The following is a 23,977-nucleotide window of genomic DNA, read 5'->3' as shown; positions in this document are numbered from 1 at the left end:
GAGATCATTATATAGCATAATGCGGTGAGAGAGGAAGAGATCTCTTCCGGCAAGCATTCTTACTCAATTTGTTCTCTGGATAACTGGGATGGCCCTGTTTTCATTGCTTGGCATAGAGCACAAGAGTCTGAACAGAAGCCCTGCCTTCATTCCCACTTCTTCAGAAAATCCCGGAGTTGAGTGCTTAGATCTGCCACAGAAAGAGATTTGCAAACTGACTGTAACAAGAAGCAAGTGTAACACACAAGAGGAAGGCGGTGGAAGACCTCCTGAGACAGGAAGATCAGATTTTATTTTACATTAAATTTTACATTTATGTCACAATTTATATTTTACACTGCATTTCAGCTAGAAACTCAGAAAAATGTACAGAACACCTGGCATGAGCACTGTTGACCACTGGTGGAATAGAACAGCATGAATGTCCATCAATGCACATGACTTCCAAGGGATTTTATCTCACTCCATTAGTTTTGCTTCCTGGATTTTTTTTAAAGAGTTGAAATGACAAAGAGAAAGCAAACAAGCACTTGGGAAAACCCCATGAATGACCTTTGCTATCGAGTACAGTTCAACTCAACCTTAAGTATGCTATTCATGAAGATACAGCATTACCACCTAAAACAAATGTTTTTTTGGTATCTAAAGCCCCAGCTATCTGACGCCCCCTGAACTGGCACCTCTAGGCTACCTTCCACCAAAGGCACATGGAAGAAGCTAAGAGATGAGGCATGCTGAGAAAGATGATGGGAAAAGTGATCTCTCAGTAGCCTACAAGCTGCTCAAGACCTGCCAAAGGCAAGTGATATTAAAACAAAAATGGAAAGCATCTAAACTGGACCGACTGGTTACAAGAGTAAGTTTACAGCCTGGCAACATGCTGCTTCAAATCTTCACCTGCCGAATTACACGAGCCGGCGCAGGAACACGCACTGACCTCAGCATCCCTGGCAGATACAGATGTGAAACTGGCAGATTTGAAACAAGCCCCTTCCCTGCCCCCCACAGCTGGCCTGAAACACCCCCTGATGCAGCAGTCACCCTGGAGCCCATCCAAACAGAGGAGCCTCTCCACCACATAGTTTAAGCTAAACCACCCCTTGCTCTTCCTCTCACTGGAGAGCCAGGAGAAACTCAGGAGCCGTGGCAGGAGTGTAACTCAGGCCTCCATAACACAAAGCCAGCACTACCTCTAGATTCATCTCCACCCCAAGCTGATACAAGCTCAAAAAAAACCCCAAACCCAAAAACAATAACAAAAAACCTTAAAACAAACAGACAAACAAACGAAAAAATAAGGAAAACCACCCCAGGGAAAGATGCTGGGCAGGGGGATAACAGCCTCCCATCTCCTCCTCCTCCTCCTTTCCCTCAGGTAACAGGGGCGGGGGAAAGACGCTCATCAAAATGGCGCCGGCAGGGCCCGCCTTCCCGCCGGCGGAAGCGGGAGTGACGGCAGCGCTGGCGACGGCAAGATGGCGGCGCCCAGCCTGCTGCGCGGGGGCTTGAGGCGGTTGTTCACTGGGCTCTTCGGAAACGGTTGGGCCTCGCCGCCGGCCCGAGCCCTCCGGGAGGGTGAGTCCGGGGGTTGCCCTGCGCCCCGTTGCCTCATCGTGGTCGGGAGAGACGGTTGTGTTCGCTGTATTTCACCCTCTCCCCACAAAAATAGCTTCTTTTAGGCTGAATGGCTCTCATTTTGTTCTCTCATCTCTTTTTTTGCAGTTGTGGAGGTGACTGAAGGCAACACGACCACAGTAAGTCCCTGCACCCCTTTTCCTCAGTAGCTGCCCTTGCCGTCGTTTCTCCCTCCTTCAGCCTCCCGTTGTGTGTGTGTCCGTGTCCGTCCGTGTGTGTGTCCCCCCCCCAAAGAAAAAAAAAAAAGGCAAAAGGGTCGCTTTTCTGCCTGAAAGACGTCCCAGGCTGTGAAGGCAAAACTAAGGTAGGAGTGCATTGCAAGTGCGGGTAAGCCAGATGGAGAGTTTGGCTGCTGAAGGTCGGGATCATCACCCTGTTGCTGGTGATGGGTGCCTCCTGTCAGAGCCACCCACGAGCACCAAACCTCTCGCCGCACCCCTGGTAAAGTTGGAAGCCCTGACCAGAGGCATTCGGGACCCAAACCGCAAGAGGCAGTTCTTCAGGTGGGTTCTTTTCCTAAAGTAGTGATAACTTGGCATCGTCTCTAGTGTGGGCAGGCACAAAGGAGGTTTGCCCAGTGGCTTTGTCACTTCCCTGGGCTGACAACGTGATGTGGCATCACAGGATGGCTCTGTGCCAGCTGCGTGCCACACAGATCGCTTGCCTTTGATCTGTGTTGTGTTTGTTAATCACTGTGTGTGCCATAGTGACTGCAGGTGATACAAAGCTTGCATCTTGTAATGCATTTGGTAAGAAAAAATTTTCAGTGAAAGGGGTATCATCAAAGGAAGACCTTAAATACTAAAGGAAAACTGCTCCTGAAAATAAAACGGAAGCTCTGAAGCAACTGGTAAAGAAGAGCATTTTCTCAGCTACAGTTTAAGACAGGAAGGAAAAGACCAAAGCAGTAGAATTAAAATTTTACTTAATTAACACTGTCTGATCTGTTGCACTTTATCAAGAGAATTGTAATTTTTTAGAAGAAGCACTGAAATTACTTGGGGGGGAGGATATTGCATTATTCTGCTCACATTACATATTCCAGTAGCAATCTATGCCTTGGCTGGAGACAGGTAGCACAGATATTTTGAAATGTGTAAATACAGCGAGGAGAGTGGAGCAGGAATTATTTGGGAATAGCTAGAAGACAGTGCCCTAAATGCTAATCTATATATACGTAAATAATAAGGAAGGGACAGACTTTTTTGCTTGCTAATGAAACGGACAAAACCTGGTTGTTCATGTCTTTGAAAGTCTGAGTTTCCTTCTTGTCGTATTTGTATTAGTGGACATTGTCATGTTTGAAACCTGAATGGAGCAGGTTACTTAGATACATAATATCAAATAGAATATGGCAGTTAGCAAGATCTCTAAGACTGTCAACAAAAATAAGTTTAAGGTGTGTCAGTAGGTGTGATGGAAAGTCTCTTTTTCTTCTCTTCAAGTGCCAGACTACTAATCTTTGCCCAGAGACCTGAAGAGAAGAGCTTGCAAGCATGCTCTGAAGTTGTTTTAACCAAAACAAGGGGGGAGCATGTACACCAACACAACATGCACAGTGGATTGCTGTACTTTGCACTCAGTCAATTTCAAAGGGGATGTAAATTATAATCGCAAAGTCCCAATACATTAACTGAGGCTTGAAATAAAAAACGTATGCATTGCAGTAGCAGAGCCCTTTAGAAAAATAATTCTTCCTGGCCCATTGTAGAAGCATAAGGGAGATTTGGATATTTCTACTGTATAGTATCCTAGCATCAATCCAGGATCAGTCAGTGCCCCTAGATGTAACAAATGGTGTAAATTGACCAACTAAAGGGCTGATGTGTTTCTCAGCATATCCTCTGGTCACTCCATTTATCCTACCAGTTCTACGTCAGTCTTTTCTGAATCCATCTTTCTATACTCACCTTTCTATGTGTCCTTGCTTTTATCAGTATTGAAGGAAGTGTTTGATGTGAACGAGCTGAATGAATCCAGAGAAATCTGGATTTCATCAGCATACTAAGAATGTAGAGCCCCTATATTCCCTCTTAGTTCTCTAACAGAAGAAGAATAACTGAGTGGGTTAACAATATGAAAGTCCTCAGTAGTTGGGGAATAATTGCCAGAAACTGTACGCTGAAATTTATCTCAAGAAAAATTGATGTTGACATAGCATTCTGAATCTTTATTAATTTCCAAGATGGAATTACAGTCAAAGTACAGTCTGAAGCCAGACTGGCAAGAATCAAGACCAGATACACCGGCTTCCCAGAAAATAACTTTACCAATGAACAGAAAATTAGATACTGGCCTATATTTTATATTCATAGTTACTTTTTTGTTTTTGTAAAACTGGCTGTTCTACTTGTGGGGGGGGGGAATCTTACTTAAAAATTGACAATATTCTCTCTCTTTGAGATACCAAGATGCTTGAACTACAAATAACTTATCTATTTCCATTTTGCCATCAGTAGACAAGAAGGACAGAAATCCATGGTATAAAATAGTTCTGGCAGTTCAGCTGGATGTCAGTGTCCCATACACACTTACAGAAAATGTCATGCTTTTCTCTTCCCAGGTTTTCAGGCAGAGAACCTGACGGTTCAGTCTAAATCAGTCAGCTTTTTTCTTAAAAGTAACATTGCACTCCACCCAGGGTTTCTTTTTAAACTCTCTGGTGCTTGCACTATTTGAGGCTGTCAGTTGGTGTTCAAAATCTGGTTTTAATCTTCATGTGACCAGAGGAAACTTCCAAAATATTTTGGAGAAAAAAATGGCTTAGTTTTATTCTCTTTTCTGTCCGTTCAGCTGCAATTTGAGATAGCTCTTGCTTCTATTCATAAGTGCTCAAAAAAAGACAAGCGTGCATTTCGAAAGAATTCATATTCCTAGCATATCTACATTTAGAAAACAAATTTCTCAAGTTCTTCCCACACACACCTTCGACATCTCTTTGCATGTTACTTTTGAGAAAACTTGAGTGTTAGATGTCACCACTTTGTAGTGATATAGAAAAGATTATAAAATGATCTCCTAAAGGAATTAGTCAGGGAATTAAACTGGAAAAAATATTGGTGTATTAAAAAAAAACCCACCAAACAAAAAAAAACCCACAAACCCACAGACACCTCCTAACAGTCCTTTTTTAAATTTAACTTTTGCTCAGAATTTTCCCTGTTGGTGATTTATAATCTCACAAGCCCCTGCATGTTTTGGTCCACAACATGCATCTGCTATTCTGTGACATTCTCATATTCCCAGAAAAAATGTGTTTTAAAGCTTTCGGCTAAAGGGCCACTACAATTTCAAGGCATAGTGGTTCAAAGGAGTACTGCGATAAATGGAATTCAGGCAAATATGAGAACTTCACGCTGACTGTGAACTAGTTTACATTTAGTAAGACATATATAATAATTTACCAAATCGTTCTCTATGCCCCTTGGATTTGTTCTGTTCCCCATAGTCTGTGTGTATCCAAAGTGCTTGGTATATCTATATATAAGCGAGTTGAATAATGCAGATACTGTTCCACTTACATCTGCGCAATATTGGTCAACGTGTTGTGGACTTGAGGAAAAGTATTCCTCAAGTCACAGGTGCAGGTAGAGGTCTAACCTATGCCTGATCATTATATCCTTTGAATTGTTTCCTAGATTGAAGGGAGAATTATAGAGGATGCTGAAACACCAACTCCTCCAAACCCCTCTGGCCAGTGTCCCATCTGTCGCTGGAACCTGAAGCATAAGTACGATTATGTGGTAAGTTTAATGAAGGAGAGTTCCCCCATTCTCATAGCTAGATAAATATTGCTCTCAGACCTACATACTGCACAACCTGCCCCTCTCGTCTTTTGCTGGGTGTAGTAAAGATAGTTAACTCCATCTCTGCTTCTCTTGGGTGTAACAAGAGCTTCCTACATAGTAATTTTTTGCCTTGGCTGATGGTGTTCCTGGGAAAAAGAAGTATGAGCTCATATCAAATAGGAGGTTTGGAATTATACACACGGCCATCTGATCTGAGAAGGCTATATATATCTTTTGTGCCCAGCTGCCTTTCAGCATTGCACTTCCAGGAGAATCAAACTGGAATGCAACGTTTAGTCAACTGATTCAGGCCTGTTCTAACTCCGGAGAGGCCAAAAGACTTGACTAGATCAATTAAATGTCTTCAAGCACTACAATTTCTCATTGGGTCATTGTCCACTAAGGTAATAACTGGTTTATGTAACTTTTAAAACTCTTGATGGGTATGAAGGAGAGCATATGTGTTTACATCCGTTGCAACAGAAAAACTAGGTTTGATTCAAGCTTTTTGCAGGAAATGCTAATGAGAAGTTTATTAACTAATGAGAAGATTACTAACACTAAATGTAGAGGATGGGAGGGAAATCCTGTAATGCTTTAAAACAAAAGCACAACAGTCAAGAACCCTTTAGAATAAGAAGCGTGAGATAGAAGATGCAGAATGTAACTTTACAAGAGGTCATTCAGACACAGAGTTTACAAAAGGACTAAGGGCCCCCTTGCAAGCTAAAAACCCAGTACTGGAATTAGAAAAGAAGAAAACCAGACAGGAACATGCTGTTACTAAGATAAGGCAACAGAAAACTCAGAATAAGTTAATGTCAATAGGATTAGGGCAAGAGAGATACAAATGCATCTGGAGGAAAAGAAATCTTTGTGAGAAAGAAAGTCCATTAATGAGAGGAGAAGGGAACTGAAAGCCACGTTGGCTGCAGAATGACTAAGCTGCTCGCATGCAGTCCTAGCGCACACACACAAAAGAAAAATTATGTTTTAATATCTAGGTAGTAATGGCAATCTTGCAAATGTAAAACAACAGGAAAAAAACAGGTACAGAAATAACTTAAGCATTGAATTAGGTACAGACCAGCAGGCCTGGATTGCATATAGCCCCAAGATCTTAAGGGAATTAGCTAACAAATATATTAGTTCACTTGCAGGATTTTTTTAAAGCATGAAAAAAATCCTAAGGAATCACCAGATGGTTTGAAAATAGCAAGTCAAATACCAAGCAGTTGAGAGAGAAATGAGAATGATGCTGATGATTACCACTTGGTAAATCAAACGTTGCAAATTCCAAGTAAAATGGTATCAACTAGGAGTAAAAACAAATAATCCGTTGGATAGGACTAATTATGACTCATGAATTATGAAGAACATGAGTACAGAAATAGTGCCAGACAAAATACTCGCTATTACCCCAGGCAGGTGAAACAACAGATGTGAGATGTAAATGAAATACCAGTTTAGTATCTTTCAAAGCCTGTGTTTCAGAAGTTGTCTAGGATCTGAGTGTTGTCAGTGATTCTCACTCAGGCTGGATGCAATATTAAACAGTGAAATAAGTTGGGGAAGGGACGTATTTAGTGTTCTCTGGTCTGGTTTCCCAACAGTCTGGGAAAGCTAAAAATACAGTTAATTTGCAGATGATAATAAATTAGGAGAAATGGCGAATACCATTAAGGTATGGAAAGTACTACAAAACCAGATCATGTTTGTTTTGTGTTGCCCATGTTTGAATGCAGCGATTTCTTGTAACTTTTCTTCCTCATGGTTGCTGAATTGTGTTGTGATCAAAACCGACCAATCACTTACACTGGAAAATACTTTCTTAGGGTTAATATAGTTTTATGTGACTTTTAAATGCAAGGAGTCAACAGCATCATTAAACTGGGTAGTTCTACAGGTTTCCAGAAAGCATTCCGTGAGTCACACATTAACAGCTCCAGAGAAACTATAAACTGATGCTCAGGGATAAAATGAGCCATGGGAGCGAATTAAATCTTGGAAATTAATATGTAGACTCACTTTTTACTGTTGACTGTGGTAGAAGACTCTGTTGCACGTAGAGATAACAGTGCTATCAAGAACCAAAGAAGCAGTTTTAGACAATGTGATGCTGTAGCGTCTGAGTTCCGGGATTAGAAAAGTAGGCTGTTGGTCCCAGTAGACAATGTAAAGCGTGAGTCTTAGGTGTGTTTGCAGAGTGAGCTAAGATTACGAGTTTTCTTCCACACTTCAGTTCAGTTTGATTCGTAAATCCTGATTTCTACTGCTCAGTATGGAGGCAAGAGAAAACCAAATGTGAGGAGAGATCCTGCAGCCAGAGTCTTGAGAATCATTGTTGAGATTGTTCCTAAGAAATTGTGGTCCCAAGAGACAAACTAGGAACACGTCCATCCTGGCTGTCATGTAGTTTTTGAATGCATATGCATCTGGCGTATATATATCCAGTACTCCTGCTGTAGAGCAGAGGAGAACCTGGACAAAAAGCTAAAGAGGGCAGTGTGGACTGGTACTTCAGAATTGTAGAAGTTTCTTACCTTGGTATTTAGAAGCATTCCTCTGTGGGGCTGATGAGAACTAGGAGAAATTTCAGTTCTGGAGCAGACCACCTCTTCTGCTTGAATAAGTCCCTTACACATTTGAATGCTTTGTACCAGTCATGAATTTTCAGGCTTTTAAATGTTAAGGTGAATAAAATCTCCCTTTTCTGCACAAAAGCACGCTCTGCTATTTTTCTTTGCTGCAGCAGTGATGAGTAGCAGAATCTTGAAATGCTTAAATAATAAAGTGCAGGCATTTAACTGTGTGAGTAATTACACAGTGGCACAATTTACTCACTGGTGGTTAATTGTCCTAAAAGTCTGTAAATGGAGAACAGCTATTTTTGTTAAAGATATAGCCTAGTTCATACAGCATAACCTATAATCTGTGCTTGGTAAGAGATCAGAATAGATGGATCACAGTGGTTCCTTTGAGATTGATAAGCTGAGATCAGTCAATTGCACAGAAGGGAAAGTGTGAGCTTTTTTGCTTGGGACGCTTGTAATTGGACTGAATGAGGCACTATGAAAAGGGAAGTGTTGAATTAGCCCCTGAGGGAGCTGAGTAATATGACCTCATAGGACTTCCCTTTTGTCATGTGCAACTAGCACAGTCTAAAGTAGTGGCATAATGAGTTACTTTGGCTGTCAGAGAACTGGGGGACCAATGTCTCCAAAGTTATTAATCAACTGAACAGGCATTGTGAGCACTAGCAGGTCATGATTCCAACCTGCCTCAGCTGTGGTGTGGAGGGCTGCAGTTGTCTTTGCCAGTTCAGTCCTTAGCCTCTGCTGAGGCTCAGGATAACAGAGCCTCAGGTATAAATTCCCAAAGTCTGTGGTCTGTCCATTGAAGCTGAGAACTCAGTTGATTTTTTTCATATCCATTGAAGATAATTTATTTTGGTCATTGTCAGGATGCAACTAGATTGAAACCTGCAATCCTGTTACGAAATGCCTGGAGAATGGTGTACAGCTTCCAGGAGTAAGGGAGAAAGGCAAAATTAGACTCTTGCGTTAAGTGGAAATAATGACTGGCAGACTTGTCTGATACAGCCCAGTAGTAATTTGGCTACACAGACAGAACTCTTCTTGTGGTAAATGAAGGTTTTAATGAATCGCATGTAACCAGTCAGGGATCCTGCTTTTCAAAGTGTCTGCGGATATTAAAATGCAGAGATGCCTCTGCATTTTGCTTGCCATCCATTCACAAGAACGTGCTGTACATAGTGTTTCGTTTAGCAAGTTTATCCAGCCCTTTTAGAGGTGAAGGCTAAACTTGTTTTTCATTTTCCCCCTTACCCACTTCAAACATCATTAGCCTGAGTAGGCAGTAAATATGTCATCTTGCTTTGGCAGCAATTAGGGGAAACCAAACTGCAAGCTTTGCCTATTAGCCCTAGATTAATTCAATCCAAGTTGTTTTCATCAAATGCTGCAGATTACAGGGGTGGGAATCTGGGTCCAGCCTCATGGGAGCTGTCCAGTGATTAAAGTAAATCCGTGGTTACAGGCTTGGCTGTCCACTAGCACAAAATGTGAATTTCATGGAACATGACGGCACCATGAGAACTTGCCAGACAGATTTTTTTCTTTGACCCACTCCACATACTTGTTTGCTTCCCTGCCCCATAAAGTTGGCTGTACCTGTCTGCTTTCTCCCTGTGGTAAGATGCATCCGTGCAAGTACTCTGGGAGAGGCACCTGGCCTGTTAACTGTGGGGATCTTCAGAACTGGACAAACCTTCTGTCGAGTGTGCAGCATTTTAAGCCAAATGGCATGAGCGTAATTTGGAGCTGCAGCGGCTTGGACATAGATGATTTCAGTTAAGAAATGACTGCCACACAAGGGTGTTGGTCAGTTGGTGACACTGTTGGCCAGAGATGATAACAGAGAACGGATTTTCCTGATTTTTTCCACAGGGAGAAAAAGAAAGACTATCTTCCTTTGCTTCCCACCTCCCCCCTTTGCATGGAAACACTTGATAACAAGCCTGTGACTCCATGAGGCGTGGTGGTAATATGAGAAATCACTTGGACCACACACACCCTTCACAACAGCCTGTGGCCTACTTAGGCTTTCACGGCTGCAAAGACTGGAACAGCTTCAAACTTGCCATCAGCTCCCTTTTTCCCCTTCCCCAAAGAGTCATGCAGCAGGCTAGTAGAAAAGTCTAGAAAGTTTTTCTCTTTCCAGGCACTTGGAGCTGAACATCCCTTTTTCACTTAGGGAAGTGATGTGTTTGTGCTAAATGGCAAATTGAGCTGTTAGTGATTTGGAGAACTGGATGGCTAAAGAAGAGGAAAAAAGGGGATGGAGTCTTGCTCTGATTTCCTGAATCCAATCCAGTGCATTTCAGGAGTGGCCAAAAGTCAGTGCCCTTGGACTGTTTGGCTGGCCTCTGTCCAGTTTCCACCAACGCAGCTGGCACCAACTGGTCCCCTGGTTACTGTTCTCATTGGCAAGGCCATGCATTAGCTGGGCTGAGGACACTTTGCTTCTGTTTTAACCATAGATGGCCTCTCAGGAGCTTGCTGTTAGTTGCTCAGCTGTGCTCTTCTTGTTCTTTGGATACAACATCGCTCTGTATGGTGGTTGGTAAGTCATTTTGTATCAGTGAGAAGTTGCCTAACCTGCTGTGTTTTCAAAGGAGTTGGATCTGGAAATCAGTCAATACATTCATTGTAGACGAGTGGAGGTAGAAAGGAAGCCAGATAAGGGAAGAGGGAAATTGTGTGTCATCATGATACTAGTGAGGGTGGGATTGAAGGCAGGGAGGGGGAAGGACAAAAACAAACGACAAAACAAACAAAAAACCTCTAAATTTTGACTGCAACACTTGTATGACAGCATCTGTCAGAATCAGCCAGAAAGCCATGCTGAATTCCAGCAGCCTGCTTCAGAGCTGAGCTGGTCTGGCGCAGTGGGAGTGGATGTAAAATTCCTAGATAGCTAGGTTTTCTGAATATTCATTTTATATCCACTTGTGATTGTTTGCAAGGGCAATAGATGAAGCTAGGAATGCTCCAGGGAGCTCTTTGTAAAAGAGCAAAGATAGGGGGATGGGAGCAGGTCTGCAAATCTGTGAACAACAGGCAGAGTCAGGGTCACCCAATGTGAAAAGCAACAAGCACTCTTTGTTCTCGCCCGTTGCCCTAGTTGGGGGGGGATGTAAATTGCTGACATACCTGGTTTGAATTCTCGTTCTGTTGGGGTGCTCGCTGGCAGGTCCCTTCCAGCCTGCAGGCAGCCTCTGCATGGTCCAGCTACCTCAACTATGAACGTGTTTACAACAGTGGTGAAGTAAACTCTCAACCAGCAGCAAGTCTATCAACAGATGGGGAAAAAATAAGCACAGAGTCTCCAGAGGCCCTTTGGGCCAACTTATACTGATGTCAGCATGTCAAGGGGGCCTGCCTGTATTGGCCTGAGGGGTACATTTGCAGTGGTGCTATGTGTGGAAATGCAGAACACGTATCTAAATACTGGGCTGTTGTACTATGTACAGTTAATGGGACACTTGTGGAACAGCTATTGCTGCTGTGTTTAAAAATTTGTCATCCCAGCTCTGTGATACTATCTGATCCTAGAGATCTCTTTGTTTTTATTGTGTGCTTTACATTTCTAGAGCTCTTAATTGGAAAGGTCAACAGCAGTGTAATCTAAATGATTCTTGAATCACAGACAAACCCTCGGCATGCTCTGAGTGCTCCTTCCAACCAGCATGGCTGTCAGAGCCTCACCTCATACACGCACAGTCGAAGGACTGAAGGCAGCAATTTATCCTATTAGGTCTTTCTCATCAGCACACATTCTTTTCTTACAAAAGCTTCTTCGTGCGAGTTCTTGGACCATTTCCCTGCTCTCCACCCCTCCAGAGAGACATGAGGGAAGTTCCACCATGGGAAACTGGATAAAAGTTTGAGGAGTAGATAGCAGAGAACAGTCATGCTCTGAGGGAACAAGGAGGGGGCCAGAGGTGATCTAACGTATCTGTGACCTTTAGGATAGCAGCTGTTGATGGCATTTCAAGTTGTGTAAACACTGTCCATCTGTAGGTCTTGTGTAACTGTGCCTGAGTACCTAGGACACATTATCTTAGCTAGAATCTTGGAGCAAGCAACAGTGAAGTAGCAGGGATTGCAGCTGACATAATGTGTTTACACTAGTGAAGTCAGGGGAAGACTCAGACCATCTGAGTGACCTTACTGAGCTAAGCTGGCAGGCAGAGTGACAGCAAGCAAAAGCCGCTTGTTGTCAGGCTGCAGCCAAAATGCGTAGGAAGGAATCATTGTTTTGTTTTGCTTTGTTTTGAGTTCTGTACGCAGCACGAGGGTCAGCACAACACCTAAGAATCACAGCAGTTAAAGTAGCTGTAGCACTGATGGTTTTGACCTTCTCTTGCTCACTCAGGACGTCTTGCTGCTGAGTCAGTTTATCCGTTCTGATGGAGGGATGCTGCCACGAAGGATCACAGGCCTCTGTTTGGAGGAGCACAAGAAGATTGCTGTCTGTGTGCAGATGGCTCACCGTGCAGGTACCTAGCCTCATCCTGAGACAACCCCTTACTGTGGGGTACCCATAGAACCCCTTGAGAGGGGTCTCCCACCCAATTAGTATAGCTCAGTGAGATGTCATTGTCCAGTCACCCATCAAACTTGTTAGGGTCCGAGTGCTGGGACAGGATGATGGACCAGAGACTACCTGTTCCACTTTCTATGTGTCTTGGCTCCTGCCTTGGCAGCAGATGTAGATGAGTCTACTGTTGCAGAAAGACCTGGGAAGTGGCTCAGTCTCCAGTAACTAATGATTAAACACCAGCTTCTGAAATTACTTGATTTAGCATGTTTGACTTACCCCATTAATAACATGCACCTGTCTGCCATCTGCCATGTGAAGACTTTTTTGCTTTACCCCGGGAGTGGGACCCAGGTTGACACAGTCAGAGTATTGTGCTGATCTTTATGCCTGGTACCTGAGTTGTATCCAAGTTAAATGGAATGAGAATTTTAATAGTCAGATTTTCATCCTGGAGATGGAATCTGATGGGACACCAATGCCCTATGTCCTCTCAAAAAGCCTCTTCAGTGATCCCAAGTGGCTGTGTCTTTGGTGTGTATTTCCTCTGTACACCCAGCAGAACCTCCTAGCTTCTCTTTGGCTGGGGTGCAGGTTCAGCAATGACTAAAGATAAAATACCCTTTCTACTGTATTTGAGTTTTTGCTGTGCTGTCCCAGTAGGGATCTGGGTTGCCTGGCTTACGAGGTGTAATGTAACTTCTGGATGCTATAGAGGCAAGGAGGCACAGCAAAATATTCTCACGCCTTTCTTTTTCTGTTTCAGGTTTGTTGCCAAACCACAGGCCTCCACTTCCTGAAGGGCATATTCCCAAGAAACCCACGCTCAACAGGTGAATAGTCTTGCCTTTCCACATCTCTTTTTTTCAGGAATAGGTTGGAAGAGGAAAAGCAGTTCCTTATAACTGGGTAAAACATGCCTCAGGCAACAGGGCTCATAGAGTATTCATAGCATTTCAGAGAAGGAAAGTCTGTCACGATATTCTCTTGTCGGTCTTTTAAGGGCATCTCATTCAAACCATTTATCCACACAGGTTTAAACTGCCACACATGTTAGAGTCTGCTGTCCCTTCCTCAGCTGCACTCACCTTCTCATCACTAACACTCAGTAGGGTAGTCACAGGAGGATGCCACAGAGATGGAGTCACAGCATCACAGCGTAGCTGAGGTTGGAAGGGGCCTCTGGAGATCGTCTAGTCCAAGCCCTCTGCTCAAGCAGGGTCACCTAGAGCAGGTTACCCAGGACTATGTCCAGTCAGGCTTTGAATATCTCCAAGGATGGATCTTCCGTAGTTTCCCTGGGCAGCTTGTTCCAGAGAACCCCACCTTCATAGTGAGACTGTTTTCTTACGTTCAGACAGAATGTCTTGTGTTTCAATTTGTGCCCATTGCCTCTTGTCCTGTCACTGGGCACCACTGGGAAGAACCTGGCTCCGTCTTCTTTACTCCCTCCCTTCAGGTATTTATAAACATTGGTAAGACCCCTCTGAGCCTTCTTTTCTCCAGGCTGATCAGTCCCTTCTCTTTTAGCCTTTTGGTGCCTGGCTCCCAACAGCAGGAGGGTGCCTAGGAGGGGTACCAGTAGTGAGAGGGGGGCTGAGCAGTCAGCAAGGGCCCATCACAAGCCTGTTCCCCTCTGCCTCATCCCCATTTCCCCCAGTCAGCGATTCGCCCTCCGCCTGCCCTTCCTGTGCAACAGGCTTTCTTCCCCCTCTCTGGCCTAAATGGCCCCTGGCCTTTGGTGGGCAAAGGGAAAGCCTGCGTCTGCCTCCTGCACTGTGCTGGGCGCTCAGAGGTGCTAATCCCCCGTTTATGACCTCACACTCTGTTTCCATGGGGATGTCAGAGCAGTTTATGAACCTCGCATTAGCAAGCCGTGGGGTTACCAGAGGCCATGGGGCTGTTGCTGGGAGAGCTTAGGCTGCAGGGCTGGGGGCGGCTGGAGACTCTTGCATTTCAGGTCTGACTCTCTGCAGTGGAGATTTGGGGCAAGCTTTTGGAAATGTCCCATGAATACTGGCAGGCTGCACACTGGGTATCAGTGAGGATCAAATTAGAGGACTCTACATTTGATGCACCCTGTAGCAATCAGATGCTTCAACTCTGAAAACTTCTTTCCTGTGTCTTACAAGTCTTTGGGACTCTTTAGTAGCTGTGTCTATCTAGCAGCTGTGGGGTGGAGCACATTATCTAGTTAGCATTCACATAGCAACCCTGCATAGCAGGTTGAGACAGGAAATGGTAAATCCTGTATCTTGCTGGAATCACACCAGGACTCCAGATCTAATGCCTCAACTCTTATAAATTGTTCCATAGACTTTTAGTGAGAACAAAGAACGGACACCTCCGGATACGTTCTACATGCAAGTAGGTGTGCTACACCTCTAAAATTAAGAGATGTAAATTGGAGATTAGTATCCAAGCCCTCCCTATTGCATTGCTAATCCCTCCCTACACCACCCTTGTTTTTCTCCTCCCAGCAAGGGAGAGTGGAAGCAGAGTTTAGAAAAAGAGAGCAGAGCTGTTGCTGAGGAGATGGAACAGCATTGAAATAAGCAGGCTTTGGGATCTGGATGGAGACAAGAGAATGGGATCAAGAAATCGGATTGAAAGTTTTGGTGGTGGGGCTCGAACTAAACAAGTGAGTCCCAGAGCCAGGATAGACTGCAGGGGTACTTGAGGAGTGTTCCCTTGGTCCCTCATGATACTGTCCTCTCAGCCTGCTGGAAGGGGGAAAGCTCTGTGTGTTGGAGCCTTGCGAAATCTTGGCCATTGCGGCTCTGTGAGAGTTTTGACTGCGTATCCCCACCTGCACTTCCCGCATTGCGCTCTGGAACAGTAGCTGGCACCACGTAAGGCAGGAGATACAAATTGCTTCTTTCCTCTAGCCTGAAGGGAGGACTGAAGGGTACCCACATGCTGAAAACATTCATCCAGTACTTACTTTGGGAATGAAGCCAGAGCTCTTATCAAAAGTTTCCCACATAAATGACTTGTCCAAGCTTACCTTGTCTTTGCCTCTGTACTTGTTTCTAAAGCTTTCTGTAAGTCCATAGTAATTGGGAAGCACTCAACCAGTGGTGCTGCCAAATGCAAGTGAGCTGGCGGGGGAGGACAGGGGCAGAATTGGGCTGGGACTTTTGAGTGGAACAAGCTGCCTTGTTCAGTGCCATGAGAACATGACCAGGTCATCCTCTAATCCTGTCTAGTGTAATATCAGTGCTGTGCACCTAACTTAGCCTGTCTTTTCACTGCGTTTGTGTCTGCTGGGTTTTTAAGTGTCAGTCCATGAAGGGATGAACAGGATGTACAGAGAGCCTATTGTAGCAGGCAGTACATTGCTTAGTTAAGTGACATATTTTCCAAATCCTTGAGCTTCAGCTCTTCTTGAGATCACTGTATTGGCTGCTCTAGTCGTCTTCAGCTCTCTGCTTAAATTAGAGGTAACAGTGCCTTTTTGCACTGCTGCTGTAGCCCTGGGAATGCCAATGGGGAGAAACTGAGGTGCCCCATAATATGCTTGCGCCCCTTGTTAAAGCTCTTCCAAGACAGGAACACAGGTAATGTACATTCCTTAACATCAGTTTAACCAGCCCTTGTGCTCTCCACCTCTGCCTGCAGTGATGGCTTTTTCCATGCTCCACCAGTGGGTCTACTCCGAGTGTGGTGTTGAAATAATGCTCTTCTGCACCCCATCCCCTCCAAAATAACCCTCACCAGCCACACTTCAGGAGCAGACTGAAGTGCCCACATGGTAGATGCTGGAGTTATTGAATTACCACCAGCTTCTTGAGGGATCTTTAACCTCATCTGTGAAGGAACCAGGGATCCTGGGACAGCAGCTTGCCCATTGCTGTGCGCTGATGCTTGCAAAGGTGAAAGAGGCATCACCTGCTTCGCTGTGCAGCAGTCTGGTCCTCCTTGGTCGAAGGAAAGTAGTCATGCGGAAACAAGCCAGCGAACAGAGACAAACTTGCGTCAGGGCTGCAAACTGAGATGGATAGTTCTCACAGGTGGGCTAGTAGTATCCAGTATACTGAGACTTTAGTCTATTCCCAGTCACGTGTCCTCCATTCCTGCTGTGTGCCCCTCACTCATCTGCACTTACTCTCTTGCCATCAGGAGCTTGCATTGCACGTGGAAAAAAGCTTTGCATACAGAAGACAGTTCCTGCTATACTGTTCTAAAATAGGAAGATGCAAGATGAAAAGAATAGACAGAGCACTGTAGAGGTGTATAGTCTGTCTCAAGTCTGTGACAATAAGCTTTGCCCTGCTGAAGGACAGCATTTCTCTCAGTTTTATCTGTACTTTCGTGTGCTCACCCCTTCTGCCCTGAAATTCCTCTCATTGCCCCCCTGTAAGCAGTCTGTTGTCTAACTCTTCACTCTGAATTGAGAAACCTTTCACTTTTTTAAAGGAGGGACTTTGGAGAAGTCACTGTCTACTCCAGATGTTACCCCACATACTTCTATGAGAATTCCTACCATCTGGGGACAGAAAATCTTACACTGAGCTGAAGAATGTTTTGCTGATGGTAGAGCTCCTGACATTAGACTACACCATCAGCTGCTACAGTGACAGGACCAAGATGAAAGCCTAAGATAACCTTAGGGACTGATTCCACTAACACCACCTGAGACTGAAGGAGATTCATTGTGGGGAGTGTAACCTGAAGTGGGAGTCAGAGCCCAGCACCTCTACCATAATACAGACCTGAGCATTCACTTACTGCATGTAGACTCTGTGGAAGTTCTGTAGTCCCAGAGCAGCAGCCCCTCCCTGGCAGAAGTCTGGCAGATTACTTCATTCGGATGAGCAATCCCTTTCATTTCTCTTCAGTCTTGCAAAGTTCTGGTTAATGCTCCCTTTGGCCAGGCTTCTTCCAAGGTTGTGTCAGTATTTTTAAGAGCAGCTTCATCTGCTGCCGAAAGAGGGACAAACCAGCCTGATGAAAAACTGCTTTGTCTCTGCTCTTTGCCCCTGAGATGATGTACAGGCCAGCTGCATAGGAGGAGCTCTCTGGCTCCTGGGCAAAGGTGCTAAGGAAGTACATAAAGAAGGGATGAGGAGCTCTGTTAATTTATACTTTTGAGAGCACCAGTAAAGCTGCTCCTCAGCTTTTCCTTGGCTGCACTTGTGGCTATCTTGGCCAGAATGTTTGGCCTATGTCACAGTCACCCTGTTTAAAGTGAGCCTGCTTCAAATACAAAGTGTCTGGCATGCACTGGCTATCACCTAGCTGAGGTTAAAATGTAACATGCCACTGTACGGAACTATCAGCAAACTGTCTTGTTTTAACAGAGGTCAGGGGTGCTGCCCTGCCGTTGATCTAGTGATGTGAAGTGTGGATTTATCATCCAGAACCCCTCTGCCTGCTCTGCCCCTCCAGAAGGTGCTCTTCTGGTGCTTACTCAAGAATGTTTTCCAAAAAGCAGAATCCCTGCTCTATTTTCTGAAGTGCTTTTATTGTCTCCATTGTATGAACTTTGGACATTCCCTCCTACATGTCCCAGATTTCTCTGCAGAGAGGTAAGAATTTCCCTGCTTTGCACTGGGTCGCTTGGCAGCTGGTCTCCCCCTACCCACCCCATCTCCTGATCCTGTTTCTACTACTGGAATGCAAGAGGAAGAGCAGAATGCTTTGGGAAGTAGAGGCCTGCATATCCCGCCTTGTTCTTGGTCATCCAACTGTCTAGCACAGTATGGGATCACCCATCCAGGATGTAATGTAACATAGAGGAGGAGATTGGTAACTGCAGAAGAAGGTATAACATGAAAGTGAAATGCCAGTTTGAGCCAAGCTGTGTGGTCCTGGGGGTGGTAGGAGACATGTGAGAACACCTTGTGGTCAGAATTCAACTGGGGAGCACTCCACAGCTCTCTCTTCTACTCCCTGCAGTTGGGACACTGTCCAGGTGAGACCTACCATGATATTTCTCATTTCTTGGACTTTAGTTCTTTGCCTTTTTGCTTTCTGCCTGATTTGTTTTTGACAGTGATAGCTCATGAATGTTATCACTTAACTGCTTTACTAGCTATGGGTGCTTTTGAAGAAATATGGCCATTGGAGTACCCACATCATCTATAAACTCTTGAGTCTACTGTCCTCCCCCTCTCTTCCATATCATTTGCCTGCAGAAATTAAACATGGAAAACCAATGAAGTTTACCCCCCGTTAACGCAGAATTGCTCCCTACAGTTCATTTTCTCATGTTTGGCCCAGTCTGGAGCTTTCACTGTTTCCAAGGGATGATTCCACAAGCAAATTTGTCTTGCAGCCAAGGATTGTTCCCTCATACTCAGCCTGAATTCTCCCTTTCATAACTTCCTGTGTTATCTCTGTGTCCATTTGTGCTCCAGCCTGGCATGTTCCAGTTAAGTGCTACAGAAACAAAGTATTTTCACTAGCCCATGAGGCTGAGGAAGTTCTCAGGGATTTCACCAGCACTGTGCAGAGTGACAGGCTGTTCTCATATTCCAGATTCATGTGTGTACAGGCCACCACACACCAGAACCGTTTGGGAAATGGTCAAGCACAGCTGCAGGTGAAACTTCTGTCCTTGCTTTCAGGAGTGGAAACCTGAATAGCTCAGCAGTTTTCTTTCCAGCATGGAAGTTATCACATGGACAGCGTGGACTAACACTTTATCCAGAACAGTCACTGAGTTCAGGCCAGCATCTAGATGCTCTCTTAATGTGAATATAGCACTCTTTTTCTTCTGGCAGGTCCAAAATATTGGTTAAAGCACAACACTGTGAAGTTGTTCCCTTTCTAAAAGGACTAAGGGATGTCACAGGTTCCCTGAGTCTGGGCTCTGTCAGCAAGAGGTGCTGTAGATTATGGAGTACTTGATTTTGAGTGCTCAGCTGTCACAGCATTTTCAGCTTCCTACTGGAAGAACAGAACTTGGCACAGATAATACCCAAGTCAATCCCTCCTCCATCACCTGAACTGAAGAAGTTGCTATGTGTTAGGAAAGAGGCAGGTTCCATTTGAACTCCTCATGAATTACAAAGTTCTCAGGCTCTGTGGACACCTCTTGTCCCTGGGAACAGAATCTGCTTTCACTGCTATCAGCATTTCACTCCAGTAGCATGTGGTTTCTCTCATCTGCATGGAAGCTGTGCTGTGCATAGCATGTGAATTCAAAAGCAAAGAGAGCGGCTGCAGGTGAGCAAAGCCAAGAGGTGTCATGGGAAGGGATGTGGCAGGGAGGAGGCAGTCTTGCCAGTACTTTGATCGAGTGCTTCCTGCAGTCTGTAGCCCTCTGCCTTCTGCTCTTAATCCAAACAAAAGCCAGATTGAAAAAGTTCAGTGAGGGTTCAGAAGTTCAGCCTTGAACTGCACCAACATGGCCTTTGCTTGGGCTGCGTGCAGGACTGCAGTTGCCCCATGGGTAGGTCATTTCTCTTACACAGCACGTGGAAGCCCTGTGCCTACTCCTAGGTGTTAAATGGCAGCCTTTGAGTAGGAAGGCTTTGGGGCCCTCCTACTCACTGAATAAAATCCATGGAAACGGACTTCCACGTGCCACGGAGATTTTAGGCAATTGCAATGACTGCAGGTGACTAACCACAGTTGTTTCCATCCTGTTTATATCTTGCCTTTTCCCATCAGGGAAATCCCACCAGGATTCCTGTCACGCTTTATCCAAACTACTCATTTGTGCAGCTGGAGTCTAGGGATTCTGGCTGTTGACCAGGATCCTACTGTATTCAAGGGGGCAAGCAGAGCCCCAAGGTGAGTTGCCAGTCCCCAAGATTGGCAGTTCTGTCCCTCTTTGTCCAGAGAGCTCTGCACACTGAGATAACAGGTTAGGAGACTGTGGACCAGCTGCATTTTGGCACCCACATGGAGGCTCTGTCCTGACAACCCTCAGCTGGTTGAGAAAATTCAGACTATCTGCCAGTGTGTGTTTGTAGGTTATTGTAAAAACTCCCCAAGACAAACCATGTGGTTGGATACAATGGAAAGTTGGGTGACTTGGCTAGAAAGGGGGGTACGCTACCTTACAGGGACAGCAGAGTTTGCAGAAAAGTCCTGTGTGCTGGGCTTTGAAGCTCTCGCATGTGAGTTTTGTGGATTGTTTTTACTCTCGGGGAAAAAAAAAAAATCTGTCTGTGAAACAGTAGGAACTGGGGTTAGTCAAAGAGGAAAAGGACCTTTGTAGACTGACTGCTCCCAGGCATCAGGCTTTTGCCACTGCTGAATCAAGGTAAAAAAAAAAAAAAAAAGAAAGGAAAAAGAAAGAAAGAGGCAGCAAACAAAATAGGACAAGTTTGAGTTCGGGACAAAGCAAGTATTAAAAGTGCTAAAAGCAAATGTGCTCCAGGAAGGGAAAGCGTCCAAATGTCTGTTTCAGCTAACAATGAAAAGCCCCAGCCTGCAGTCCCCAAAGGAAGCCAAAAGCCTGGACCAGAGGGCTGGATTAGACCTGCTCAAAAGAGAAATAACAAAAGCTTTAAAATCAGGCCATTACTAAATCCTCCTTCCTATGCAGAATTGGGGTGTGCACTTCCAGCCCCCACACAGAAACAGAGGGATTTCTTAAAAAGCCACTGTCTGCTAAACCTGCACACAGCATTGATGTGTATCTCACATTCACACATTCACTTCTCTCCCAGTGAGATCATTTATTATCATGGGAGCACTTTCCCGTAAGCATGTGGACACGTGACCAGAACTGCACTTGGCACACTGATGCATTAAAAGAATTTGGGATTTTTTTCCTCCTTCGCTGTAAGTGCAGTCTTGCGATATCAAAATTTGCACTACAGACCTCCCCCTGCAGCAAGGGGAATGTGAGAAGAAGGACCTAGCCCCATGTGCCTGTCAAATACCCCTACAGCTTCTCCCAAAGGAGCTGCCTTGCCATGGTTCTTTGCCAGATTCCGAACTGGGGACCTGTGTTTGGACCCTCTGAACTCCCCTTGCATGTGAAATTAGAGACAGGAGAGTCTTTCCTACTTCCTGTCCCGATGTTGTGATGTAAGGGATTCCACTAATGCACTAGCATAACATTAAAGGTCAAAGGGGACTAATTTAATGCACGCATAGGAGAACAAGCGGCTGGACCTTGCTCTACGCCGACTCCCAAATCGCTCCTGCTGTTGCTTCTAGGTGTTTTAACTATCATAAACTCCTCAAAGCAAAAGCAAAGCATTTTGGAAGTGGCTTCATTTCAATGGCAGGAACCTCCAAATGCGATTGATTTTTCAATTTGTGCTGTTTGGGACTGCTGAGAAAGAAAAGTGCTAGGAAAATGGGCTGCTGTTATACAGTCTGTAGCTGCCTGGCATAGCAAGCTTTCTTTGTAGTTCTAAGGAATGTGCCAAATGCCTTCAAACAAATGCATTACATAGTCTCTGTCCAAAGTTCTTAATATCTCAAATTTGCACGATGCAAATAAAAGGTAACAAAGCTGTTCGGGGAGAGGATGACTCATTGAAGTTACATTAAGACCATGGGATTACTCAACGGAGGCATGCAAACATCGCTGGACAAAGTTTATCAGTCTGTTCCAAATTCCAATTTGTTGGAGCATTGTTTGTGCAGATTATGCTAGGGTTTTACTTTGGATCTTTATTGTCCGAAAAGACTCCTTTTTCTCTAAGGACCTCTATTCGCCTCTCTACTGGTAGCAAAAGATTTAAAGCCTAAGAAAACTCCAGGCCACCCAGCCACAGCATAAGATTTCCAGTAACTGACTCTAGATCTGAAATCCCCTGCCTGTTTGCAAAGCCAAGTCTAAAACTTCAAATGGTAAAAAGCAGAGGATATTTGCCAGACGTTGCTCTGCACAGAGATTTGTAGTTGTGATGATAATTCCATTCTAGTACCTCTTACATTGTAGGTTCTGACTTCCTGCACCAGCAAGCTGCAATAGTATTGTACAGAGAATACTAAAGAAAATTTGGACATATGAAAATACAAGAATAGGCCAGAAACCCATCCCATGCAGAAGAAATAACCGATTATCCTCTGAAAGTAAACAAATCCCTTTTTAGAGACTTTATTTCTCACAGAGTTTAGCCTTTGTAATTAGTTTACCTTATTGAGGCCAGCTGTTGCAGTAACACCTCCCATAGAGGCTGGATGCATTCAGTCTTGGACTTAGTTGCAATGAAGGAATTTGGCACTCCAGTTTAGCTACAGGTGGACAGCTTGCCAGCAGCCTGGAGACGACACCTGATTTGTAGGCTGGAAGTCAAGCAGGTGCCAGTGGGTTCAGTACAGAGTTGCAGCTTAGAAGTTCCAAAACAAACAAAAATTCCTTTCCAGTGGTCCCTTCTGAATTGAGGGAGCTCTGCTCACGATTATTCCTTCTATAAAGTATGTGGGGAGGCAAAGGCTACAGCGCCTGCTCCTGCTTCAGTTGGAACCTTTTCTCAGTGATCAGTCTCAAACTGAAATGCGTTTGTGTTGTTTTGACAGGTATCTGACCCGCTGGTCCGTCAGAGCTGCAAAGCCCATCTGGAGGAGGGGCCCTAAGTGGTGCAAAAAACCCATGCCAGTCGGACACCCTTTGCTGAAGGATAATGTCAAATATACACACAAGCCTCTCTATTTAAACCACTAGTGGCCAGAACTGGCATAGTCAGTAAGCACAGCTGTTTTCCACTGTTCTGCTTCTTTTGCAAGTTTGTCAGTATCTCCAATTTTCTTATTCCAAAACTGTCATTAGTACTCTATATTGTCTCCAGTGAATGAGCTGCGATCTGCTCCTCTAGGAGGATACAAGATTCAGCAAAGCAAAGTTCAATGTGCAGAATGATTTGGAGAAAGCAGGGGGCAAAGACTTTTACCTCAAAGCCAGAAAGGATCTGAAGGCTCTTGTTTCATTATGGTCCACAACTGGGTTTGGAAAAGGATGTTTCCTTCTTTTTCCAGCAATGAATGGTGATTCCCCATTAACCTGTGTTTCAACTCAGATTTGCCTCATTTGGGCTTTTGTACCTGTGATACTGATGGAAGAAAAAGACTCCTGCAGCACTGTGTTTCCTTGGCAGTAACAGAAATTGTTCATGACTACTGAAATGAATTTTTTTAATAGTCTGTACTATGCATAATTTGCAGCAGAACACCTGTGGCAGTGGCAGTCAGGCATGTGTGTGTCTTACATGTCCCCTTCAGGATTCCTAGCTTGTGCTTCACTCCTGGATCTAGCAAATACAGAATGTTGACACTGTTGATGACTTGGCCTGTTTTTTTCCCCTTGCAAATACATTTGCCATAAGTCTTCCATGTCAGTGATACGGCTGCTTCCTGGGATAGTTTGGGGCTGATAGATGTGCATGATTTTCCATCCTGTAACTAAAAGGTGGCACCATTTCTCTCTCTGTACAGTACATGTATGCACCTTCCACCTACTGACCACTGCTACTTGAGAAGTGCTACTTATGGGCCTGGTATGAAAGGCTCATTAA

The 23,977-nt window shown here is 44.6% G+C and overlaps 1 protein-coding gene across 4 annotated transcripts; it reads left to right on the top strand.

Moving 5' to 3' along the window:
• Positions 1-1,457: 1,457 nt before the first annotated feature.
• Positions 1,458-23,741, top strand: MRPS18A (mitochondrial ribosomal protein S18A). 4 transcript variants are annotated; one of them, XR_012994987.1, is made up of 7 exons: positions 1,458-1,575; positions 1,723-1,754; positions 5,274-5,378; positions 12,384-12,507; positions 13,315-13,381; positions 17,852-18,079; positions 22,986-23,071. XR_012994987.1 is itself a non-coding variant. In XM_076334330.1 (7 exons), exons 1-7 carry the CDS (start codon positions 1,476-1,478, stop codon positions 23,128-23,130), a joined length of 696 nt encoding a protein of 231 aa, XP_076190445.1. In that variant the 5' UTR covers positions 1,458-1,475; the 3' UTR covers positions 23,131-23,741. The 4 variants fall into 4 exon arrangements, 2 of the variants coding, with proteins under 2 accessions (XP_076190445.1, XP_076190446.1); XR_012994988.1 differs by lacking the exon at positions 22,986-23,071 and adding an exon at positions 20,169-20,236; XM_076334330.1 differs by lacking the exon at positions 17,852-18,079 and adding an exon at positions 20,169-20,291 and having other exon boundaries at positions 22,986-23,741.
• Positions 23,742-23,977: the final 236 nt, after the last annotated feature.

Source organism: Aptenodytes patagonicus, chromosome 3, assembly GCF_965638725.1.
Source record: "Aptenodytes patagonicus chromosome 3, bAptPat1.pri.cur, whole genome shotgun sequence".
In the NCBI taxonomy this organism is placed as follows: domain Eukaryota; kingdom Metazoa; phylum Chordata; class Aves; order Sphenisciformes; family Spheniscidae; genus Aptenodytes; species Aptenodytes patagonicus.
The sequence above is the reverse complement of the archived record's forward strand: the minus strand, read 5'-3'. Positions and strand labels throughout refer to the sequence as shown.